Source organism: Megalops cyprinoides, chromosome 7 (genome assembly GCF_013368585.1).
Source record: "Megalops cyprinoides isolate fMegCyp1 chromosome 7, fMegCyp1.pri, whole genome shotgun sequence".
Lineage (NCBI taxonomy): Eukaryota > Metazoa > Chordata > Actinopteri > Elopiformes > Megalopidae > Megalops > Megalops cyprinoides.
Window position 1 is genome coordinate 33,772,638 of NC_050589.1, and position 25,070 is coordinate 33,797,707.

At 44.1% G+C, this 25,070-nt stretch overlaps 1 protein-coding gene across 2 annotated transcripts; it reads left to right on the forward strand.

Annotated features, from left to right (window-relative positions):
- Positions 1-96: 96 nt before the first annotated feature.
- itchb (itchy E3 ubiquitin protein ligase b) lies at positions 97-24,977 on the forward strand. 2 transcript variants are annotated; one of them, XM_036533055.1, is made up of 24 exons: positions 97-215; positions 5,664-5,765; positions 8,848-8,989; positions 10,323-10,447; positions 10,993-11,127; positions 11,584-11,629; positions 12,030-12,208; positions 12,634-12,838; positions 14,353-14,448; positions 14,929-15,103; positions 15,583-15,652; positions 16,124-16,208; positions 16,475-16,603; positions 17,508-17,580; positions 17,969-18,040; positions 18,355-18,443; positions 18,548-18,707; positions 18,870-19,003; positions 19,365-19,505; positions 20,013-20,133; positions 20,293-20,397; positions 20,827-20,923; positions 21,231-21,303; positions 21,496-24,977. In XM_036533055.1, the coding sequence occupies exons 2-24, from the start codon at positions 5,696-5,698 to the stop codon at positions 21,593-21,595; spliced, it is 2,622 nt and encodes an 873-aa protein (XP_036388948.1). In that variant the 5' UTR covers positions 97-215; positions 5,664-5,695; the 3' UTR covers positions 21,596-24,977. The 2 variants fall into 2 exon arrangements, with proteins under 2 accessions (XP_036388948.1, XP_036388949.1); XM_036533056.1 differs by having other exon boundaries at positions 5,667-5,765.
- Positions 24,978-25,070: the final 93 nt, after the last annotated feature.

Here is a 25,070-nt window from a genome sequence, read left to right on the forward strand (position 1 = left end):
AGGTGCGGCGCCAGGTGCTGCGTACGTCAGCGGTAAACATGGAGCGCCGCACGTATAGCCGCCCCTACGTAGCGTTGGTCACGTGAGAGGGTTACGAAGATGGTGGAAGTTTCTTTCTTGGAGTGAACTGGAGTGGAAAGCTAAACACCGAGGTGTACACAGTTCGGCCGTCAAGTTGGGCTTGCCTAATTAAATTTATTCGCCTTCGGAAACGGGTAAGACACACCTGTTCGAAAACCAAGCTGTTGGACGTAACGTGGCTAGAGCCACCCAGCTGACCAGCTCTCTCGCTTCCTGTCTTCGTCGTCATTGACAGTGTCTGGAGTCGGCGCTAGCACGTTATTTAGCCAGCGAACAAGTAAGCAAACTCTGAGACGCTAGACCTGGAGTGAAAACGCCAGTGACCAGTCGTATTGTGTAGCTTTCTTCGGTGTTTTGACATCACGCACATATAGCTATGTGCATTACCTACCTGGCTGAATAGACCCATTGTTGCATCCAGACTAGCTAGCTAAGCAAGTTGTCACGGCTTCATTAGCTTGCTAGTTAGCTAATTTGATGTCAGAACAACCAACCAGATAGCTAACTTTCTGGTGCAGCCGCTGTTCGACTCGCTAGTAGCTGGCTAAGGTAGCATTTAGCATGCAAATCACGCCAGCTAGGTTGTTAGCTAATACTACCCGAGGCGGTTGTTTTGGTCAGGTAGCTTGCTACCTTGCTGGCTAAGATTAGAAAACGGAGATGAGCCAGTTATGCGATTTGTAGGGCTAGTTAACGTCACGATAAGTCAATTTAGACCTAACGTTATCCAAGTTAGCTTCCAAATCAAGACAGGAAGTAGGACCGCAATAAAGCAGTCTGAATCGCTGCTGGCAGCTCACTGAAATGTATGTAGTTATAGCAAACTAACATGACAGTAACTAGCAGCTCAATTACAACTTGCAGGCTCACTCAATTGTTATCATCTGCATGACCTAATATAGCTAGCTTTCGTCAACCTTACACGGTCCTGTTAGGCTGTTAGTTATGTTGATTTGTAAAATTAGGATTTTAAATCCTATGAGACAGAGAGTATGTAGCTATCTGGCAACATCAACTAGATAGCTGTCATAGCTGCTGGGTAGCAAACGTTAAGAAACCAGCATTTGCCACAAACCACGACACTCCCACTCCCCTGTATTGGTTGTCTCAGTAGCAAGTTGCTAAGTCCTTCCTTAGATCGCTAAAGTTCAGTCATCCTTGAGCCAATGCATGATTATGAAGCTATATTAACTAGTTATCTATCTTCTTAAGGTAATATGAGGGTTTATGGCTGCTTATTGTGGGCACTCCTCACTGCAGGATGTAGCTAGCTGTATCGAACAAGCATGTAGGATGAACGAAACGCTGTCTAGCATTGGTGTAGCAAATAAAAAAAAAATACAATAACGTCAGATTTGGTGCATCTGAAATTACAGAAGTTTCTCATCTGAGAGTAAAATAGTTCTTGGGTGACGGTTTGCGGTTTTAGAGAGCATTTCATAGCACACTGACATAATAGCGTTTAGTTCGATGAGTATTCCTTTCATTCCATAGCTATGGAGGAAAAACAACCCAAAAGTGTGTTTCAAACAGTTGCCTCGGAGGAACGGGCCTAGTCATGAGTTCCTGGAGAGCACATTCAGAAGATACTCTTCTGTGCCAAAGCTTCAAAACAGGAAGTATCTGGAATAGATTTAATAATAAAAAAGAATCAGTGGATTATTTTCCATTAAAAATTGTCTTGAATATTCTTGTGTTCACATTATGAATGACAGATCCAATATAAAATGCCATGTTGCACATAAATGTGTTTAAATATGAAGAAACAACAGACAATAAGAATTTTTAGAGTTTTTGGTAGAAATAATCATCAGTTCTAGCCTGGTGTAAAGTTATATTAAGTATTTTGCAGCTTTTCTGGTAGGAGTGTGGTTTGGAAATTTAGACAACATCTAGAACGGTGACAGCTAATGTGGGATCTGGTTTTCTTTCCAGATAAAGTACAGCTTTGTTGAAGTTGTCCTGGGAAGGCAAATAACCTGTGACTAATGTGAAAGACCGTGTCATTGTTCTTTTCACACATTCTTAAACCTTATTTCATACTTCATAAGATGAAAATACATTTTTCTCACACACTGGGGTAAGGTGTGAGAGAGCTCACAGGTTTATGTCATTGCAAAGTTAAAGGCTTTGTTAATATGAGGTCATTGCATTGTACTTTCTCTCAATTTAAATGAGATTTTGAAAGCAGAGAGCCATAGATGTGTCTGTAATAGCTTTGTAATGAAACGGTATCCCATTTGGGCAAACCTGAAATTGTAGAACATTTGTATCCAAATGTTAGATGCCCTTTTGGAGCAAGATGGAACTATGGAACCAGTAATGGAGGAAGTATTGTTTGATACAGCCTTTTAGAGACCGCTCTCGTAACATTATATGGTATTATAAAATTCACCGCCTGGTTTTGGTTAGGGTTCAGTTTTTGTAGCAGTAATGATATGTAATATCAAGGCTAGTATGTATTGCAAAACAATTGCTTTGTCTTTCATATTTGGGGACCTTTATATCTTGGCATCATTTGTTTACCTTTTGATGAGTGTGTTCCATACAGACAACTTTTATTATTATGAAGATCATTTCATCTTTGGCTTAGAGTTTTATCAATGTCTGTTTGTGGGGATAGCGGCTTATCTCACTCCCGCAGTGCGTTGCCAGACAGTTTACTAACCTGTGACGTGTAATGTCAGGGTAGGCCTGCTTCTCCTCATAATTTCAGTATGATCTCATTCCAAACGAATGGCTCGAACTGCTCTAGAAATGCACGGTCCCTGCTTGGCCTCAGCAATGTTGAAATTTCACTGTCAACCCCAACTTTAACCTTAATTGACATTGGAATTCAGCATCTGGTTTTAACCTTCAATCAACCTGTCAGGCTAAATCAAAGGTGTATAGTGCAGACGTTAAAACCTTGTGAGCTGGGAACAGCACTGGAAATAGCACTGGGTGTTACAACACGGTGTACCCTGCTTTACACTGCCTTTCATTTTTAGCCAGGATTTACTTTTCTCACAGTGGACGTATTACAGCGGCTGGGAGGAGTCTCAGATCACTCAGTCATTCTGGGGTTTGCAGGCCTGAAAGGGATCTTGAAAGAATACTTGGCTGAATACTGATCTTGAACTGGAGTCAGTAGCTAGTTATGAATACTAGATTAGTCAGAAAAGCAGAGGTACCTGAAGTAGCTGCTGAAATGAAATAGATTATGAAGAAATATCAAGGAGCGGTTACTTAAGTAATACCCAAATCAAGTTTAACGCAGTGTAAACAGGGAGCATCCTCTCCCTCCTAAGATGTTAATCTGCTGCTCATGTCAATCTCGTCACAGATTCGGTGTCCATCTTTGACCTGAATCTTTCTCTGCTTACGCCGTCGGTCTTTCTCCGTCAATCTGTTTTATTCGGAATGCATGTGTCTAAGGGGAGTGAGTTTGCTGTGGATTTCGAACAGCGACCGTCATCTTTCTGGTTGAAGTTAGTGCACTGAGCTAAAGACCAATGTCCCCAGCAAAGGAGACTGACTGTGCTCTCTGGGGGGTGTCGCTACTGTCCGCAGTCACTCAGCTTTGCCCAATCCTCCACACTTGGCGACTTAACTTTTTCGCAAGGCTTCTTTTTCAGTTTAATTATTCACTGTGGTTTTGCCCTTGAAAAGTGTGTGTGTGTATTCATTTCAGTATTCAGTTGGGTGAGTGAGGGGAGTTTGTGCATTTTTTGAACCTGTGACCTGCAGGTTAACAGCCACCGTGTTGAACAAAGCCACCGCACGAAATGCAGAAATACAAGGGAAGCGGACGCCGCACAGTGTCAGTCCAATCACACTTATGTCAGCAGATGGATTTTGTTGCAAATGCAAATGGATGTTACATTTCTCCGACGTGTATTTTTTATCTTTCAGTTTTACCGCGACATAGGGCAGTAAGTCATTTACCTGAGCGGGAGCAGCCGTTTACAGTGAGCTTTGCCCGGGACAGTACTGGGCAGCCTTTCGTGTCGAAGAGGCTGTGGTGAATTATTAACTTTGAGAGAAGTGGATCTGAACGTGAACGCTCAGCCCTCACGTGTCAACAGGGAAAGGGGCGACGGTCATGTATTATGCACAGCCGTAACAGGCAAGCGGAGGCCATTGTCAGCCGCAGAAAGGTGACAGTGGATTCTTTTCTTGGCTGACGGGAAGGTCAAGTACCGGATTGCATTACCGTGGCTCTTGCCAAGTGTGCTGGCAAATGGCTGAATTGGCCTACATAAACACTCTGTCAGCCCCCCCCTCAGGGTGGTGCTCGGCCCAGGCAGAGTATGTATGATTACAGCTAAACATATCATTCTCACGACCACTTTCCATTGATATAAATCCAAGGAGCTAAAAGGGGGTGTAACTGGAATGTGGTTTAGCTCCTTATGGAAAAGAACCCTGCCATCCTTTAGCCATTCCATACCAGCCTTACCATAAAAGCTACGCTCCCAACAAGATTCTGTTGCAGTGGCATGTTTTGGGTTTGATTTGCTTATGCTGTGGATGTATCTGCAACAGAGTATTAACTGCAGGCAGTAGAAGCATACAGAGTGGAGAGGGCTCAGGCAGCCTCCATGTCATGTCTTACACGCTGTGTTCAGTAGCAAGCGTGGTCACCGTATGGAATGTGTTGGCTGGAATGTTGCTGGAATATGTAGCTGCATGCCAAGTTATGTTACTGGCCTGAATGCTAAATGACTGTTTGGACTTTTGGCATCATAAGTACACAAATATGTTTGTATCCTTTGATCCTTTGGCATTATTGCTTACAAAAAAAAAATTATTTGAATCGTCTTGTCTTTTCTTATGGGAGTATTACTATAGGCTCTATGGTGGGGAATAAAACGGCCACTGGACTGAATCTTGCCTTTAGCTGATTATATGTTTTGTGAAGACTTAATTGTGGAAAACAATGTGTAATATGACTATTTATGAGTATTTGATTTCTTTGAATGTAGTTACAGCAATCCATGACAGAATTAAAGAAGCAAGCAGATGAATTTCACTGTAGCAGTTCAGGCCACGAACCTTTCACAAGGGGTATAACAGCAAAACCTGTAAGCAGGAGTCCAGGCTCAAACCGCTGCTTCTGACACTGCCACGCCGGTTCCTGTTGAATTCCCACGTGCGTTCTCACAGTGCAGCTCTCAGTCAATAAAACCATTACAGTGCATTATCTCCGTTTCCACCGGAAGGGAGAAAATTGCGCTGCCAAGGCCACACAGTAACTTGGACTGTGAAGTGCCCAGAGTTAACGTTCAGCTGGATGCAGTAGGCACGCGCGACATGGAGAGGAACGCGGGACGCATTGTGCTCATGCTTTGCAAGCGTCGGCCTACTCGCTGCCTTTGTCCCAACAGATCTGTAATACATTACAGCCACATTCTACACTGTCCCTTCCCACTATGGACTCAGTATTCTCAATGGAATGTGTGTGTGTAAACCCCCGCCCCCCCCCCATCAAAAGGACATAAGAAGATGTATTGTAACAAATTTTTCACCCTCTAGCATGTCAAACTTGTTTAGCCCCCGGTCGTTGTGTTGTATTTTGTAACATGCTCGTTTTTTTCCAGCAGACGATTGCCCGTGCTCTTTGCTCTGTGTGATGGCCTGCAGTGTTGCCAAACCAGGCTCTGTCAATGGCTACACCATGAAGGCACAGCTCCAGATCATCGGTAGGTTTATATGTGCATACTGCAAATCACTGAGGGCGTGTTAATACCCAATCGTAGTTGGTAATTAGTCGACGATTCACTTCTTCAGCTGGGGCATGTGGTATGTTTTTGGGTGCACTGAATTTTCTGTTCATTTCAGACCTTTCCTGTATTGTGTGTTATGTCATTTTATCATTTCATAACTTATTTGGGAGACAGTGTTGTCCAGGGCAACGTAACTTCAGACTGTTTTGAAAAATGAGAGCTGCAAATTTGGCTGTTCTTATTAGTGACAAATTCTAGTATCTTTGCATTACAGTGAAATTAGTGAATTTCACTGCTCTGATTTGACCATACTGTCACTTGTACCTGTTTTCAGGTGAAATTTTACATTCCCTTTAAGGAGGAATAAAATGAATTTTGAACTATATTCATGCCACCATTGCCATAGAGCAGGTCTGGGGTACCTGACATCCATCTTGGCTCCTTTTTGGTAATTGCAAAGTCATTACTACATTTGTGAAATCTTCTTGCCCTTAGGTGACCGCTGACAGTTCTAAACTGACTTAAATGATGATTTAAAACCGTAATCTGACAAAGATCTTCTTTATCTTCGAGAAGAACAGTACAATTGGTAACAAATCACACATTTATAAGAAGCTTAAACTGATGAAAACTTGACAAAATGGTTTGACTGCATAAGCCTGTCATAGCCAGTGATTATACTTTCATGCCAAAAAAAACTGTTTATGAGAGAGTACCCTTTCAGTTTCTAGAACCAATGTGTAAACTATTTGTCATTGAACCAAGAAAAGCAAAAAAAAAAAACACACTTTCCGATCTATAATAATTCTCATTGATTCATGCTACTGGATAATACACAACACTGATTGTTTCTTATCTTTGTTCAGCATGTGGGCTTTAAAAGAGGTGCGTCCTTTCCATCGGACACATTTGATAATTTATGTACATTCTTTGATCCAGGTGTGGAATTGGCCTTCTGGAAGCTGAGACTTGAAACGGTTATTTTCCCATTTAATTAATGAACCTCTTTCATTTGTTTGCTCTATACATTGCTGTTTAAATACAGTTCTGAGCTACAGCTAGGGAGTTTAGCCCTTAGGGTAAAGCTCCATCTCACAGTTGACACATGACATGTACTTTGTTGGAGTAATGGGGAGGTTTTCAGATTAACCAGTAGAAAGTCACTGACCCATGTGCCTGTGTCAGGCTTGTTTGTCCTGGGCAGAAGTTCTGGCTTGACACGGATTCAGTGTAATTTAGAAGGGCACTCCACCAGTAATTGAATTGCCTTTGAGGGGAAAGCATCTAAGTGTTTTCATGGGTGTGATTGGGGAAGCCAGGGTTAGTGTAGCTCACCGATTGAGCTGTGTTTTGTAGGGTCCGATTGTCTATTTTTGAGGATTATATTACACTCTAATTCAAAGGAAAACTGTGATTTAACCCAGTGTTGGTGGATGTCCTATAACATTAATGCAAAGCACCACAATTTCCCTTTTTTCAGAAAAAAACTTCTTTTCTCGGATTATAAACTGCTGCACATGGAAAGCAGTACTAGCATATCATAAATACGCCGATGAGCCAAAACATTATGACCACCTGCCTAATATGCTGTTGGTCCTCTGTGCGCCGCCAAAACAGCGCCGACCCGCCGAGGCATGGACTCTACAAGACCCCTGAAAGTGTTCTGTGGTATCTGGCACCAAAAAATTAGCAGCAGATTCTTCAAGTCCTGTTGTGAGGTGGAGCTGTTCTCCATTGGACGTGTCGGTCCAGCACATCCCACAGGTGCTCAATCGGATTGAGATCTGGAGAATTTGGAGGCCAGGGCAACACCCTGAACACTTCATCATGTTCCTCAAACCATTCCCGAACAATGTGTGTAGTGTGGCAGGGCGCATTATCCTGCTGAAAGAGGCCACTGCCATCAGGGAATACCATGACCATGAAGGGGTGTACCTGGTCTGCAGTGATGTTTGGGTAGGTGGCATATGTCAAATTGATGTCCACATGAATGGCTGGACCCAGGGTTTCCCAGCAGAACATTTCCCAGAGTATCACACTCCCTCCGCTTGTCATCCCACAGTGCGTCCTGGTGCCATCAGTTCCCCAGGTAAATGGCGCACACGTACACGGCCATCCATATGATCTAAAAGAAAATGGGACTCATCGGACTAGGCTACCTCCTTCCACTGCTCCAAGGTCCAGTTCTGATGCTCGTGTGGCCATTGTAGGCACTTTCAACGGTGGACAGGGGTCATCATGGGCACTCTGACCGGTCTGCAGCTACACAGCCCCATACGCAGCAGGGTGCGATGCAGTGTGTGTTGTAACACATTCCTCCCGTAACCATCATTAAAATTGTCTGTGACTTGTGCCACAGTAGAATTTCTGTCGGTTCGGACCAAACGGGATAGCCTTCATTGCCTTCGCACATAGATGAGCCTCGTGCACCCAACACCCTGTCACCGGTTTGAGGTTTGTCCCTCCTCAGACGACAGTATTCGCCACTGCTGACCAGGAGCACTCCACAAGCCTTGCCCTTTCAGAGATGCTCTGACCCAGTCGCTTGGCCATAACAATTTGGCCCTTGTCAAAGTCTCTCAGGTCCTTACTCCTGCCCATTTCTCATGCATCCAACACGTTGACTACGAGAACTGATTGTTTGTTTACCATCTAATCTACTCAGACCTTGACATGTGCCCTTGTTTGGAGATTATCAACATTATTCGGTTCACTTGTGAGTGGTCATAATTTTTTGGCTCAACCGTGTATTTCAAAATTATTGACCCTGGTTGACCAAATTTGGAATCAATAGAGACTGTTAAACAATTTAGCATGCTGCCAGCATCATTGTTTTATTCTCAGAACCATAGGGAATCTGGTCAGTAAGATATTCTTTATGCACAATTTTCCATCTATGCATTTTATGAAAGTGGTTTTATCTTCTTCTCTTTGGAGACTCTTTGGCATAGCATTGTTTTTATTATGGGTTAAAAAGGGGGTAAAAAAAATATGAAAAACTAAGATGAAGGTAAACCACTGGGTTTTACCACATCTCCTCTCCCCCTCCTCTAAACAGTGCTGTCAGCAAAGCTGAAAGAAAACAAGAAGAACTGGTTTGGGCCGAGTCCATACGTGGAAGTTGCCGTGGACGGGCAGTCCAAGAAGACAGAGAAATGCAACAACACCCACAGTCCCAAGTGGAAACAGCCTCTCACAGTGTAAGGGTTACAGCCCCAGTGCTTCGGACGGTGCGCTGGGCTGGCGCATCACTTCATATCGCGGTGGCATCGTGTGTAGGTCTTCACATGGCACACACAGCGTACAGGTCTCTGCACATCATTATGTGCAGACCCCAGTGTGTCCTTGCGTGGTATGGTTCATAGGCTTCTGGCAAATCGCAGTGCCTAGATCTCTGCACAATGTAGTGAAGACCTCCTTAGCGTGTCTCGGAGTGTAGGCCGCTGTGTGTAGTGGTGTGTACTTCATTCACATTACATCACATTATTGTCATTTAGTAGATGCTCTTATCCAGTGACCAATGACTTACATAGGTTACAGTTTTTACATGTTGTCCATTTATACAGGTGGTTATTAACTAAGGCAAGTACAAGTTAGGTTCCTTATCCAAAGGTACAGCAGCAGTACCCCAGTGGAGAATCGAACCAGCAACCTTTTGTTTACAAGCCACACTGCTGCTTGAGATCATTGTGCATCTCAGTGTGTAGCTCTGCATGCATTTCAGTGTATAGAATGCCCTGTAATTCTGTGTAGTTTGGCATGCAGGTATTAAGTGCATTTGCGTGGTGGTGAGAACTTGAGGCTCCCCTCCCTCAGTCCCTTCTTAATTTAGCCCCCAGCCTTCTAGTGTTTCAATCTGAGGGCCTAGTGTCTCATGTAAAGATCACTGACTGGACTCTTGCCCTCGAGCTTAAGAATATGGACACACTTCAGATCACCACGTAAAGATCAGTTTGGTTTGAAAGTTTGATCGTTTTCCCTAACAGTATCCGACATGTTCTGTGGATCTTGCACATATGACACTTCATGGTTTCTTCTCCATACCCATGTGTGCTTGGTAAAAGCAGGATGTTGTGGTTTGCTGCGGCAGAGAAAGAGGATTAAACCACAGAAAACTTCATTACTGTCAGGAAGGGAGAGAGATTTGCCAGGAATCTGCACAGATTGACAAAATGTTCCACATCAGTTGAAACAAGACCAGGCAGAGGAAATTGCTGTAGCACTTTGTGGAAAGACTTCATTAAATATTGTCTGGAGGGCTTTTATTAGGTTGTTATCAAATCCACATTCCTGCATGTATTTTAAAACTTGCATATAGTTATATATATGTGCAGTTACCTCTCACATATCTCCCTCAAGCTCACCTCCTTGACAGTGACAAAAAGGTTAGATATCAGTTATTGATTTATTGGATTTCTGAATGCAGAAGTTGCCTACTGAGGTTTTGGGTTGAACCTTTCACATGTGGTGATTTTCAGTTGTGAACCTTTTTGCCTTTGCTGTTTTCTCTTGTCTTCCCCCGTCCATGAACAGAATCGTCACACCTTTTAGTAAGCTGATCTTCCGAGTGTGGAGTCATCAAACTTTAAAATCAGACATTTTGCTGGGAATGGCCACGCTGGAAGTGAGCGAAACCCTGAAATCCAACGACATGAAAAGTGAGTACTTTTTATCTTTCAGTCACCGAATGCTCTTTATTAACATGGTATGCTGTCCCTGTGCTGCGTGCTCTCCTGATTGCACTCTCTGTGTGCATTTCTGTGACACTGTGACCACAACACAGGCAAACAAATGAGCTGACTATGCAAAAAGCTCATTCTCTCAGTTCTAACAATGTATAATGCAGGAAACCACAAGACCTGATCTCTCGTACAGAAAGATAACACACTTTAAAAAAAAGCAGAAATTATAAGCACAAGTAACCAATCAAATATCTCTAAAAACGCTGACATGTCAAAGCTGTTGTTATTGTACAGTGCATGCACACACACATGTTGCACGCTTGTCCATAATAAGGTGTGCATGAATGCAAGCTATATGCCACAGCGTTGCTCTAGGCGGGGTTTCCTTTCCAAAAGTGTGATCTGTGCTTGTTGACTGGGAGACATCAGGCGATGATTCTGAGGGCTGATAAGACTCAGACACCAATCAGGCAGTCTTCCTTTTGTGTAACCGCCGTCTTTCTCTTTGTCTTCCCCTTCAGTCTCAGAGGTGGTGCAGACCCTGCAGCTCAGCACAGACAGAGACCAGACAGAGGTGGTTGGGGACCTGTCTGTCTGTCTGGATGGGCTGCAGGTGGATCCAGAAATGTTCGCCACGGCAGCCGCGAACAACAGCAGTGAGTGGCCTTCACCAGGACTGCATTTTAAAATGCATTTTTATTATTATTATTCCCATTTCTTTTTTTCCCACTCAATGAGTGCTGGTTCTTGTAAATCAAAATAATGTTAGTGTACTTCATTTTTTTCTTTTTCCTTCAGATAATTACTGTGAGGCCACAGATATCCAAATGCTGACCCTTTTCCAGAGTGATGATATTGAAAAATTCGCTGACCTTTTCCTCTTCGGCTCTTAGCTAATACTTCTCAGCATATTTGCTTTTCATTAGAAATTGAGTACGCTTATTACTGCCTCAGTTGTTGCGTCAACTAGGTTGAAGTACACATTGCTAAGGTATTTTTATAGATCGTTTAAGTTAGGCGACCTGTGACTGGAACTGCCATTGGAAATTCTGATGGGTAGCCAAACAATTTTTATTCAGCATTTTAAACAGGCATTGTCTCTTGTGCCACAGGTGCTGTTCCAAACGGGGATTCACAACAGAGCAGTGACTCTGTTAGGTACGTTCACATGGACCTTTTTCCTCCTTCAGAAACGTGTATGATGTATGAAAGTATTAAAAACTAACTAGTTTTGCATAATTTCAAGCAGATGCCTTAGCAGCAAAGTTAGTAGTATATTGGAACTGTAGGGCCTGCAGTAGAGTGGAGTCATCACGTGGAGACACTTTCCAGGAATTCCTCTCACAACTGTGAATCGCATAACCAAAGCATGGCACCTTCACAGACATACAGCACAGATCGCTTAGTCTAGTAGAAAGAAATGGAGCAGAATCGACACACATCGGGCTCCATTTTGGCTCTGTGGATTTCACTGTCCCTGTGTTGTTTTCACTGTGTTTGTTTTGTCTGCCTGTTGGTTGAACGGTAGTGTGTAATGACAACGTTGTTTGTGCTGCAGGTCTAGCAGGGACGCGTCGCCCTCCATCGATAGCTTGGAGGAGAGGGCTGCCCCCAATGGCCGGGCGGTGAACGGCACGGGATCCCCCTCTCTGTCAGCGGGGGGGTCCAGGCCGCTGCGGCCCCCCCGACCGTCTCGTCCACCGCCCCCAACCCCACGGAGACCAGCCTCCTCTCCAGGTGCGTGCTCACCTGCAGCTTCGGAGTTTGAGTCGTTTGATGAATATAAAATTTGGGACTTTTTTTTTTTTTTTTCTCAGGGTCAGGGTTTATTCTGTGGACTGAGGCTGGATGAATTTACCAGCTTTCAATTGTTTCTGTCCTATACACCGTTTCAGTGGTTTCTGTTCTATACACCGTTTCCGGGAGTTTCTCTTGGTTGCTTGCTGTTTGGGGTCAGGGTATAATTTTCTAGATTTTCCCCCATTGTTTCTGGCTCTTCTGGTTTTTGGATTCCCCTCAGACTGTCAAAAACAAAAACACAACAACACATTTGCAAAGCTGTGTGGTGGCATATACATTTTGCTCAGTGGATGATTTACACATGTTTAAGATTATTCTTGGCGCTGTGGTGTTTACCGCTTTGGTCTGACCGTTTCCCTCAGCGTCCTCCAATGGCTCGGCCCCCAGCGAAGGCGGCGACGCCCCGACCCCGGAGGCCTCGGCGCGCGTGTCCGCAGCTGGGGCCTCGGAGACCGGCGGCAGCTCAGGGTCACAGGAGCCAGGGGCGGCAGGAGCCAGACAGGTGGCCAGCCTCGCCCCTGCCGCTCCCAGAATCCCTGCCATCAGCACAGGCCCACTGCCTCCTGGGTAAGTGCCGCCTCTCCTCCTCCCTCACCCCAGCGCCTCAGCTTGCAGCAGGACTCTGCCATCTTCTCCTCCCTGTGCTGAAGTTTCCTCTGCATTTCATGACTGCAGATTTACAGCACAGTGCACATCACGCCCTAAAGCTCTAAAACAGTGGTCTGTACGCTCTCTCCAGTTATATTGGTTTCAAGCAAGATCGGCAAACAACAGAACTAGTAAAACTGCCCCTATCTGAGTCAGTTGTGGGATCTGACGAGTCTACTCATTTATATCTAAAAACAAGAATTCTGCTTCAGAGACCCACCCTCACTCCTCTTCCTCTTTCAGGGTGATTTCATAATGTGAAATTAAATCAGTTTGTTCTAGCAAGAGTTTAAAAGCAGTTCCGATGTATCATATGTCAGTAGTTTTTTTTTTTTTTTTTTCCATGGAGTATGATTTATCTTAAATAGATGTGTCAAGAGGTCAGTTGGAAAATCTAAAGAATTTGACTCGGGAGCCATCTCGCAGACATCACAGATGCATCGCAGAAACTCTATTCAATGTTTTCCACTTCCCCTTTACTCAGGGTGCGGTTTCTCCTAAATAACAAGTTGCTTCCCGGTTCCCCGTGCGCATTTCGTGGCTCTCCGCCAAAAGCCGTGCGTAACCGGCCCCCTCCGTGCCGTTTCTGCGGAGCGCACCTCCGCCCTTGGCGGCGCGCTCCGGGGCGTTCCGCGCCCAGAGCGGCCGCCGCCCGCCGCTGCTGAAAGAATGCGTCTCCCCGCGGTGTCGTCAGCGGCTCCGCCGTCAGAATGCTGCCATTGTTCCTGAGAGCGGGCGACCGCGCCGCCGCACACAGAAGGGCTGCTGTCCGGCTCGAGCCTTTGTTCCACCGCGCACAATATGGCCGTTTCTCTTCTCACGCCGAGGGCTGCCATTTTGCAGCGAAGCATTTTCGACCCTAGTAGCCCGGGGAGCAGCAGATAGGAGAGCACACATTTTATTCGTTTAATCGTGCAGTAGAGGGAGCATTAGCCTGAAATGGCGTGGCTGCTGCTTGAGTGTCAGTGTTTGCTGATGAATGCACATATCTGGGTCAAAGCATGTTGACTGCTTGTTCTCCACTGGATTGTTTTGTCATTTTTCATTTGCGTGTTGCAGTGTTCTGTTGTTCTGTTGTCTTAGAAGATTACCTTTATTTATGGTTCATGCTTTATGGTGTACCACGAACCACAAGTATTCTTGTTGTTGTTCTTGTATGGCTCTGCACTGTAACTGGCTACTTTATGACTATAACCACTGCTTATCTCTCATCAGTATTCTCCCAGTTTTTTGGCTTTCTTTAAACACGATTCTAGGTTAAGACATGTTTTCTTCGCCGTTGACTGTGGTCTCCTTATGAATTTCGTTTCCTTTGAACCCCACAGTCAGGGCAGGAAGTGATTTGCACCCTTGACGGTCTTGTTTGTGTAAATGCTGTTTTCGTCTGATTGCTGGTAACGGTGTTTGCCCGTGTCTGTGTTGCTGTCCCGCAGGTGGGAGCAGAGGGTGGATCAGAACGGCCGCGTGTATTTCGTGGATCACGTGGAAAAGCGGACGACATGGGATAGGCCGGAGCCTCTGCCTCCCGGGTAGGGATGCGCTTTTCATATCAGTCCATATTTGTCTGTCCGATCTTTTGGACAAAGCAACAGCGGATCACTACAATTCTGCTTCCCTCCCTTGGAGGAGTGTACAAAACTCCAGTGCTTTCTGTGTAAATACTGTAGTATTGGTCCAAGTCACAATCCCATGCTCATGAATACTGTGTCTCCCTTTGTAAAATTTAACCATTGTCACAGAAATATCGCTAATATACTAGAAGACATCAGTAGCTGTTTTTGGCATACATTTCTTAATAGCAGTAGTATTGCCAACAATGATGGTGATGATGCAGCAGCTGTAATAGTAGTAATTCTAATAATAATGATCTTTATCATTGTAACTAATGATGCTGACACATGGTGTATCTTTGAGGAAAAACAGAGTGTCTGGATGTTATCGCACATGCGTGGGGCAGAATGCCAAGGGGAGCAGAAGGTCACGCTAGTCCCGTGCTCTGTGTCACGCAGGTGGGAGCGCCGCGTGGACCCGATGGGCCGGGTGTACTTCGTGGATCACATCACCAGGACCACCACGTGGCAGCGCCCCACGGTGGAGTCGGTCAGGAACTACGAGCAGTGGCAGCTACAGCGCAACCAGCTGCAAGGCGCCATGCAGCAGTTCAACCAGCGCTTCATATTCGGGGTGGGTCGCCGCAGGGTTGCTGGGTCGAATCCTTGGGGTAGGGCACTTCTGTTGTGACCAAGAGCAAGGACCTTTGGAAATACTTTAGCAAATAAAATCTAAGTAATGAAACTGAATGAACAGCATCCAGACCTTATTTTTATGATGACGTAACTATCTGACACAAATTCAAATTCTTTAATATTCTTCAGTAAATATTGCCAGATATTTTTATAATTACTGTTAATGCCATAAATTGGTGTAATTGAGATAAACGTTTTTTCCTTGCCTGACTCAGATAAGTCTAGTTATTCATTACAGAAGTAGTACTAAATTCAAGCATGTTTGCTGTGTTTGAGTTTCCTTGTGTGTTTGTTTCTTGTTGTGTGACATGGGGGCAAAAATGTACTACAAGTGGAAGAGCATCTGTCTGACCTCCAGCTGTCTTTTTGTATATGACAATCCTAACAGTCCTTTTTTTTTCTTTGACCTGTCTGAAGCTCCATGATCAAGCTACTGCTGCACAGAACAAAGAATTTGATCCTCTGGGACCTCTGCCGCATGGATGGGGTAAAACCTCACTTTTTATCGCAGAGAGATGGAGATGCTGGTTGTCAGTGTTTTCAGTGAATTAAAATGAATAGCTTAACAGATACTATCTCTGAAACAAAGATGAAGGTGATATATTAGGAATTTATAGGAGCGTTTCCAACCACCTTGAATCGGTGACAAGGTCTTATCTTTGCTGTGGACGGGCAGAATGAATACCGGAATGCCAGTGTTTCTGTTGCTTGCTGTTAAAACTCAGTTTGGGTTTGAGTGCCTTACTCAGCAACATGAGGACATTTACCTTTGTCCCTGAAAGGACAAGGGAATTTGACTGATGGAATTACTGGCCTCTAGAGACCTGGGGCACTGTGATTCAAATTTATCAGCAGCTATAGCTCAGCCTCACTGAGGGTGGTAAATTTGGATAGACGCTTACCTTGGTCTGTCCACCTTTGTTTTAATGCCCTGCATCTGTGTGTTTCGCTGACACAGAGAAAAGAACAGACACCAACGGCAGAGTGTACTTTGTGCACCACCCAACACGGACCACACAGTGGGAGGACCCGCGGACCCAGGGGTGAGATTTAGCGCAGAGGACAGACGCTACTCGTTCATTCAGCCGCCCGAAGGGGGCGACAGTTCTGGCTTTTACTGTGATTCACAAATGGTTCCAGGTTCAGTGGCTTGGAACGCACACTGCTATCGTGTGAGAAACCAAGGCTGAATCGCCTTAGGACATATCCAGCTGTGGGATAACGGATAAGAAAGCAAGCTGTGATCCACTGTGGTCTGTGCCGGAGAAGCTGACGCTGACCGCTCTCTCTGATAACCCGTGCTCCACAGGCTGCTAAATGAGAAGCCGCTGCCCGAGGGCTGGGAGATGCGCTTCACGGTGGACGGCATTCCCTACTTCGTGGATCACAACCGGAAAACCACCACATACATCGACCCGCGGACTGGGAAATCCTCCCTGTGAGTCAGCCCCATGACCCATTTTAATTTACCTCCCCCAGCCAAAGCATTTTTAGGTTATTCCACACCACAAAGCAGCATGATCTCCTTTAATGTGCGTTTTAAAGAGCAGCTTTTGCCCGGCGGCCTGGCTGTAGCATGAGGAGGGTGAGATGCTGCAGCGTGCCCAGCCAACTGTCGTCGTCCCGCAACAGTGAAAAGAGTAATGGGATTTAAGTAGCCCTCCAGGCTCCAGTGAAGTCATTCCTCTTTTGCACGGTTTGGCTCATATCACAGTTACACTGTTGCCTCCAGAGGTGCGCTTCCCTCTCTAGAACTGAGTCTGAGCGAAATTTAGGTGCAGCTTTGGAGAGCTTCGCCTGAGGTCGAAGCTCACATTTCAGGGATAACCTGTTTTTCCCTGCGTGTGGTGTTTTTTTTTTTTCTCAAATTAAGCAATTTGCCTTTGAAATTTGCTTCTTTGAAATTAACTGCATCTTACATGTACCCAACTTGGAGTATTTGACATTTTTTGAGAATGTCTGCATTGAGTTTACTGCTGCCAGTTAAGTGCCTTTGATAACCTCATATCCCTGTTGTGGTAGCTGCATTATTGTCCAGTCTTAACTCAGACTCAGACTCACGGTGACCTGGATTGTACTGTACTGAGAATGAGAAAGTAATAGGAAGTTTTCTTGAAACACCCATAAATAGCAGTAAAACAGATTATCATAGAAACATTAGCAAGTAAGTGACACTTCCAGCAATGTAACATGAAGGTCGTTCTCCATTACAACATTAGTGGATTTTTTAAAATTTTTTTTTATTTCCATCACATGTCACTGGACAGCAATTAGGGAGATGTGTTTTGGACACATACTGGCTTTATCCACTCATTAATTCTAATCCCCTTCTTCACCTCCAGAGAAAATGGACCCCAGATCACATATGTAAGAGACTTCAAAGCCAAAGTCCAGTACTTCCGATTCTGGTGTCAGGTGAGTACTGAGTTCTGAAGTAGACTACAAAAGCATTTATTACGGACCGGTTCAGTTAATACATGTCATGACATGTTGAAGTATCATCAATTTAGCCAGGACCAGTTTCATGTTTTGTCCTTTGTTTGGTAAGAACTTAAAGCAACACTATTAAAGTTTTGACAAATATGCTGTGAGATATACATTTTACATGTTGTATTGTTAGCCTTATCATATGCTTTATATCATATAATAGCTTGATAACATGTACATATAAGTGTTAGAATACTGTTGACTTACTGAGAAGGAAAAGAGTAGCACCAGATGCAAATGTTTGCCTGTTTTTCCTAAAGAGCATGGGTAACAGCAGTTCATGTTGTAAAAGATGTCTGCTTTTTTCCTGTTCTAGCAATTGTCAATGCCTCAACACATTAAGATCACCGTCAGCCGCAAAACCCTGTTTGAAGACTCGTTCCAGCAAGTGGGTGCACATCTTCCACAGCAATGGAAGTGTGAAACTGAATTTAATATGAGAACAGTCTGTAGACATCATTTTAAATTCTGTCTGCATACAAACCTATCCCCCCCCTCCAGTGGTTTTCTTCAGTGGGTTTGCTGTTGTGCTTTGCATTTTTTCATGGCTTCAATTAATGTGTAATTCACACCGTGGCTGTTGCAGTATTGGCCGTACACTGTTGATTACGGTTTTAGACTAATTGAACATTTCAAGTGTTTGCAGTACAACTGTGATAAGCTTTCTCAGTATTGAGGTTTTCCTTTTCATGGTCCTTTTAGATAATGAGCTTCAATGCACAAGACCTTCGACGGCGACTCTGGATCATTTTTCCAGGAGAGGAAGGGTTGGACTATGGAGGCGTGGCAAGGCAAGCTGAACCAATCACTGCACTTTCAGCCCTCTCAAAAAGGGTTTGGGTGATGATTTTGGTGGTGGCGATGACAATGATATGTAATTTTATTTTCTTCTCAGAGAGTGGTTCTTCCTGCTCTCCCATGAGGTGCTGAACCCAATGTATTGCCTGTTTGAATATGCGGGGAAGGACAACTACTGTCTGCAGATAAACCCTGCCTCCTACATCAACCCCGACCACCTCAAATACTTTAAGTTCATTGGACGCTTCATTGCCATGGTGAGGTTTTTCATTGGCTGATTGTTTCTGTTGCAACATTAAACAATTCTCACCAAGTGTAAAACAACATGGGATGTGGCTATGCATTCATTCTTGAAGAGATACGGATGTGTTATTTGTCAACATTGAGTTTAACATGGGTTCATTCTGTTGCTTCTCCAGGCTTTGTTCCATGGAAAGTTCATTGACACCGGATTCTCCCTACCGTTCTATAAACGCATTCTGAACAAGCCGTTGGCCTTGAAAGATCTGGAATCCATTGACCCGGAATTTTACAACTCCCTCATTTGGATCAAGTGAGCAGTCAGGCTTCTGTGCTACTTTGTTTCACTGAATTTAAACTGAAGAGGCGTTTTGTTTTCCAGTATCAGTACATGGTGACACAAATTGTCAGATGGAAATCCACATAACAAATTACTTCTGCTTGCGCTGGTTAAGATACTCTCTGACTGCCTCTCTTTGATTTATTGTCCTTCATCCCTTTTTTACTGAAGAGCCCCTGTATATTTATGCATTCACTTTTGTTTGATATGTTTTATTGTGATACTGTGTGTTCGGGATTGGTCTATTTTATGCTGTTGGTTTTATTGTGTGGAACTGGGTTCAGTACAATGCCACTGAGGTATGGATCATTTTTGGTTTTATTCGCTTCTTCAGGGAGAATAACATTGAGGAGTGTGGCTTGGAAATGTACTTCTCTGTGGATAAAGAAATCCTGGGCGAAGTCACCACCCATGAGCTCAAACCAGACGGAGGAAACATCCTTGTCACGGAGGAGAATAAAGAGGAGTACATTAGGTAGCCCTTCGCTCCAACAGTCTCCTTTTGTACCCTGCCGTTTCTGTGAACGTACAAGGATTGTTAACCAACCAAAGCGATAAAACCGCTGCAGTATTCACACCGATTTCAGTGGGTACAGAAGCGGCTAAGAGAGCATTTAAGCATTCAAAGATGACTGTGTTTTTTCCAATCCCTAGACACTGGAAGAAGCACAGCTATCCCTGAGTCCACCAAATTGCTCAGCCTGTAAATGACAGCTCAGCGACAGGTCAGACAGATAGATAAAATGGAGGATTGTCTACAGATGTTGCAAAAAAAAAAAAAAAAAAAAAAAAATCAAAACTCATAGTGTCAAACAAGTATGGGGAGCACGCACGTGTTGAGAGGAAGTTGCAGGAAAACATTGGTACACCCTTTAGCCAGAGATGGTTAATTGCCTTGCTTCCTGTTTTGGCAGCTTCAGTGCCTTCCTTTTTTAATGGTCTTTCACTTCCTTATGGCCTCACTCTGCTGTTGGCTCCCCAGGCTGGTGGCAGAGTGGAGGCTGTCGCGGGGCGTGGAGGAGCAGACGCAGGCCTTCTTCGAGGGCTTCAACGAGGTCCTCCCGCAGCAGTACCTGCAGTATTTTGACGCGAAGGAGCTGGAGGTACAACCACGATCCTGCTGCATTGCATTTAAGGAAGGGGATGTCTGTGATCCGTTTGGATCTCAGTGGTCTTTGTGAATTGTTATGCGTAATCGATTGGTCGTTGTGTCGGCCAGTCGGCTAGCGGATGGCTAACGCACAGTGGCGACCTTCTCACAGGTGATGCTGTGCGGGATGCAGGAGATCGACCTGGCCGACTGGCAGAGGAACACCATCTACCGGCACTACGCTCGCAGCAGCAAGCAGATCCTGTGGTTCTGGCAGGTGAGCACTGAACACCCAAGGCCGTGTAACAAGCACTGTCTTTAGACATGCTGCTTATACTGTCTTTAAGTGCTTTACTCTTTACTCCACTGTGTGTCTTTAGTAACAGGGATTCTTATGTCTCATGTAGGCTTTTTTGTTGTAGTGTGGTCAACGACTCCTACATTAACAGACTCTGTTACGGAAATCACAGTTCACAGAGAATATCTGTAATTGATTTATAATGGAGGAAGAGAGGAATAAAACTTTGTAGTGTTCAGAGGTTCAAAGGTTGCAAAGAAATTTAATCACACACTAAAAATACCAGTGTGAGTCATTCTTGTTATAGATGTTTTTCCCCACACCCGTTGCTTTGGTGTTCGAGTTTCTTTGCTGTGCTGCGTGTAACAGTTGCTGACAGGCTGAATGTTTTATGACGTTCCCCTGCAGTTCATTAAAGAAATGGACAATGAGAAACGGATGCGGCTGCTGCAGTTCGTCACAGGCACGTGCCGCCTTCCCGTCGGGGGCTTCGCGGACCTGATGGGTGAGTGCCGCACGGCATGGCCAACAGATCGTTTACACACGTCTGCATGGTCTGCGATGTCATCTAAACCAGCTGATTGATCTTGATGCATATGTATGCCTTATCTTGTATGCATATGCTTTCGTGCCATTCTGTGAAGATTGTTCTCTGTCATTGTTATCTGCCTTTAGGGAAGTTTGTTCAGTCCATCTCATGTAGTGTGTCTGGTACAGGTTTGCATTGCTTTTCTGTTTTGTTCTCTGTGATACTTCTGCTGTATTTTGGTGAAAGAAACATTGAATGAATGAATAATTTATGTTGCTTTCAGGGAGCAATGGTCCGCAGAAGTTTTGCATTGAGAAAGTAGGCAAAGAGAACTGGCTGCCTAGAAGTCACACTTGGTAAGTTCACTGGTAAAGATGTCAAAGCGTCTGATACTTCAGATTCTCTCCAGATTCAAAATATTAGCTGTACTTGAGCAGTTGATCATAAAAGCTGGTCTGCAAAAGACGTGATACAGATTAGTCTGATACTTCCATTACGTTTCGCACCCTTGCACTTTGCAAACTCTGATGGGCGTTTTCTGGTCCCAGCTTTAATCGACTGGATCTGCCACCCTACAAGAGCTACGAGCAGCTGAAAGAGAAGCTGATGTTTGCCATCGAGGAGACCGAAGGCTTCGGACAGGAGTGATCGGTGGAGGCCTTTGCGGGTGAGCCCGCCCCGCGTACCAGCTCTGCGCAGCAGTGGTCCGGTCCGCGCGAGCTCTCTGGGCTGTGACCCCCAGGGGTTGGCCTTGCGCGGACGAAAGCCAACTGCTGCCGGGAGTAGAGAGGTGACCAGGCCCCCCGCCAACCACCACCGCCACCGCCACCAAATAAGATCTCCAATGTCTCACCTCTCACCTGCCCTTGACCCCGCCCCATCCCTGTGGATCGTACCACTAAAGCCTGTTGGGGAGGGGGCGGAAAACGGGTAGAGTCTACTCAGGTTCTGTGCTCCTCCCCGAACAGGCCATGCAGTAACGTCCCAATTCTTCTGTCATCATGCGCTTAACGAGTAACTTGCAAATGGAGAGTCATGCCGGATCTCATCCATGTATATATTAGATAATGATAGATAATGAGAACCTGACAAACTTGGCCAATACTCTGTCCCCCCCTTTTCCACCCATTTGTCTGTGTTCTCTTAACAGCTTTTGGGACTGTCATACTTCAGTGAATGTCAGTCCAGAGAACTCATGATGCAGCTGCTTTGTGTGCAGGCCATGGTCATGTTTGTCATTTTAATTTGAATCTATTTCTTTCTCATAGGGCATGAAATTAGCAGCATTGTTTTTATATCTCAAACTGTGCCTAAAACCTCACGTCTTTTATTTTCCATTGGAAAAGAAAGCACTTTATTAGAAATGTTCCCTGTTGTTAGTGTGGGTTTTACAAGCTCAAGAGAAGTGATCAATTCTGTTTAAATCTTTGAGGATTTTGGAGAAGACTGTCGGTATAAATCTGAATCACTCTTCAGATTTCCTCCTTGGATGTCAGTATATTGCCAAGCGTGCTTAGTTTTTTGTTGTTTTGGGTGATGTGGGGGGAAAAAAAACTAAACAATGAGTGTTTATGACATTTGGGAAGAGCCGAAGATTAACGAGACCCTATTGTAATGGACAGCTGAACTGGGGAAAAACGCTGGTAGAAGAGGAATGGGTTTAAGAGTGCAGACAATGCTCAGTGTTACCCTGAAACTCACGTGGAACCCGGTTTAGTGTGCTCACCTCAGCTGGAGATGCACCTTAAATAGAGAGGGAAACTCATTTTTCACCCAAGCAGCAGCAGTCATTTGGCTGACAGACAGTGACCAGCCAGTCTGCTTTCTTTCATTGTGAAGGCCACAATGACTGCATGACAGTTAGCTGAAGGTCATTGTGTGTAGGTGGAGCGTTACCCCTGCCCATGTTTGCTACTGGCTAATTGTAATGTCACATACCTGTCAAACAGAGCTATTTATAACGGACTTAGAACTGATCTTCAAGTGCATTTTAAGTCTTGAAGATCTTTGCATCGCAGATTGGTGAGCATCCTATTTCTGGCTGTGCTTAATTAAGCCTGGTAATGTAACACAGAGCAAAACTGCAAGAGGCTTGAAGCCCTGTATTTTTAAATGGTGCGAATGCAGAGCAAAATAATGCAGCAGACAGGACCCTAGTTTTATAGGGACTTGCTCTCTGAGCTATTTTAATTATCTTTTTTTTTTCCTGGGGAGGGAGAGAGGACAAACACTGCTTGTAAATATGTGAATGATTTGTGTCTAGATTATCTACAATGGCGATCCCAGGTAATGTGAGTCAGAACTGCTGTATTAAACTAGGGGAAAAAAAAGCTTGAGGTAACAGTACATTTGAAGTAATATGTGGAATACCAAACACCTGCCATTGTCTTTTTGCGACAATGAAAAATAAATAATCATGAAATCTTTTTCTCTGAGCTTTCGGTTTGTCTTTGATGAGGCAACCCTCGAAAGCCTCTTTGAGGTTCTTGCACTGCCAAGTCATGCAAGTGTAAATAAATTAACAGTAAATGATCTGATCCCAGATCTGTTAACTTTCCTGCAAAGATAACCAAATGATGACTGAAGCCTGTAGTCAGTACAGCATTGAGTGTGTCAGTCTCCCTGTCGTCTTTGTGCAGAAGGCTTTTTGTTATCGTAGAAAGTTTAGCTTGTGTTTGCTGGTGCATTCCACTGGTGTCAGTCAGTAGGTTTCCTAGTAACATCAATAAAAAACATTGATGGAAAGCAATGTACTTTCCCCATTCAATGTGAGGAAGAATATATTTATCCACTATGATGCAGCATTATAAAAACCTTTACAGTGGGCTAATAACACAGTTGATACAGGAAAGGGCATATCAGTTACTTGCTTGAAATCTGGTATGCATTTGTAACATTTTGCCTAATATGAAAAAACCGAAGGTGAAGATACAGACTTATTTAAACTACAGATGCCTGTTTTGTCAGATGGGAACAACTTACTCAGTGTTTATTTTAATGTGATAAGACTTCGTAATAACATGAAACTTTTTTATGGAAGGTTCAAGAGAATACAAACATAGGCACATCTGCGCCCTTGCAAAGGAATTTCCTGAATGACCAAAGTAATTTCGCTCAGACTCTTCACATTATACTCTGTGCTAATTGTGTTAGTCCTGTTGTTGTCAACCCATGTAAGTGCACAATGTAGCTCTGAAAAACCTAGTAACAATACAAGTCAGGCTCTCAATCACCGCAGTGTAAAAATACTAATGTTCCCCACCTCTGCAGCAAGCCTCTATACCGTATTCAGATTCAAACTTCAGACTAACAGGACAGTTCCTCTGCCTCCTGCAACATCAGACATAAAACTGGACAGCAAAAAGGCAAGCATGTTTTACTGGCTTCATCGTTCAGTCATTGTGACGGGAGTAAGCTGAAGTGGAAGCCCCAGATGCACTAACACAAATGGAAACGTCTAAAACCCTTTCAGCTCAGACTCTGTCCCACCAAATTTGTGTTCGGGTTCAGTGCATTGTCGCTACTGTTTTTGCTCGTGTTGCGTCTTCAAAAGACTGTCATACCCAGTTACTTTAATATACCCCCAAAAACAGAGCATCACATGGACGTGTGCTACATCAACTAAGTAGCAGCATGTCAGCAGAGAAACTGCATTCTGTCTTCAACGGCAGATGGCATTGCCCAAATGTCAAATTACTGTGGTTGGGAACAGAATGTCCTCAAACATTTTTGTCCTTCCTTGTAAACAGTGTTTTGTGCAGAAAATTTGGAAACATCATTTACCAGAGTCCAGAAGAATTTTTAAAATCTGATTTGACTCCATATTTGAATGAAATCCCAGGGAAGGCAAATGTACATATAATTTATGTTGCATTGAAAAATGTGCTAACTTATGTGTCCAGATTTATTTTGAAACCAATGTACCAAACTACTCTGATCTTCCCCTCTGTAAATTAAAGGAACATTGTAAATTGTGTTAATACATTCATTTAAATTTTAATTCTGTAAAAACAAAACATCTTTTAGTAAATGGGGGGTGTAATGGTTTAAATGCCATTTCAAAGATTTTTTGTGCTTATCTGTACAGTATGAACCATTGTAAAAATGTTGAAACCTGATTAGC

Excerpts from the sequence above, each read along its gene's own strand:
- itchb (XM_036533055.1), top strand. The coding sequence starts at position 5,696 with ATGGCCTGCAGTGTTGCCAAACCAGGCTCTGTCAATGGCTACACCATG. Across the intron at positions 12,839-14,352 it reads ACAGGCCCACTGCCTCCTGG|GTGGGAGCAGAGGGTGGATC; the intron begins GTAAGTGCCGCC and ends GCTGTCCCGCAG. Across the intron at positions 20,398-20,826 it reads AGATCCTGTGGTTCTGGCAG|TTCATTAAAGAAATGGACAA; the intron begins GTGAGCACTGAA and ends GTTCCCCTGCAG.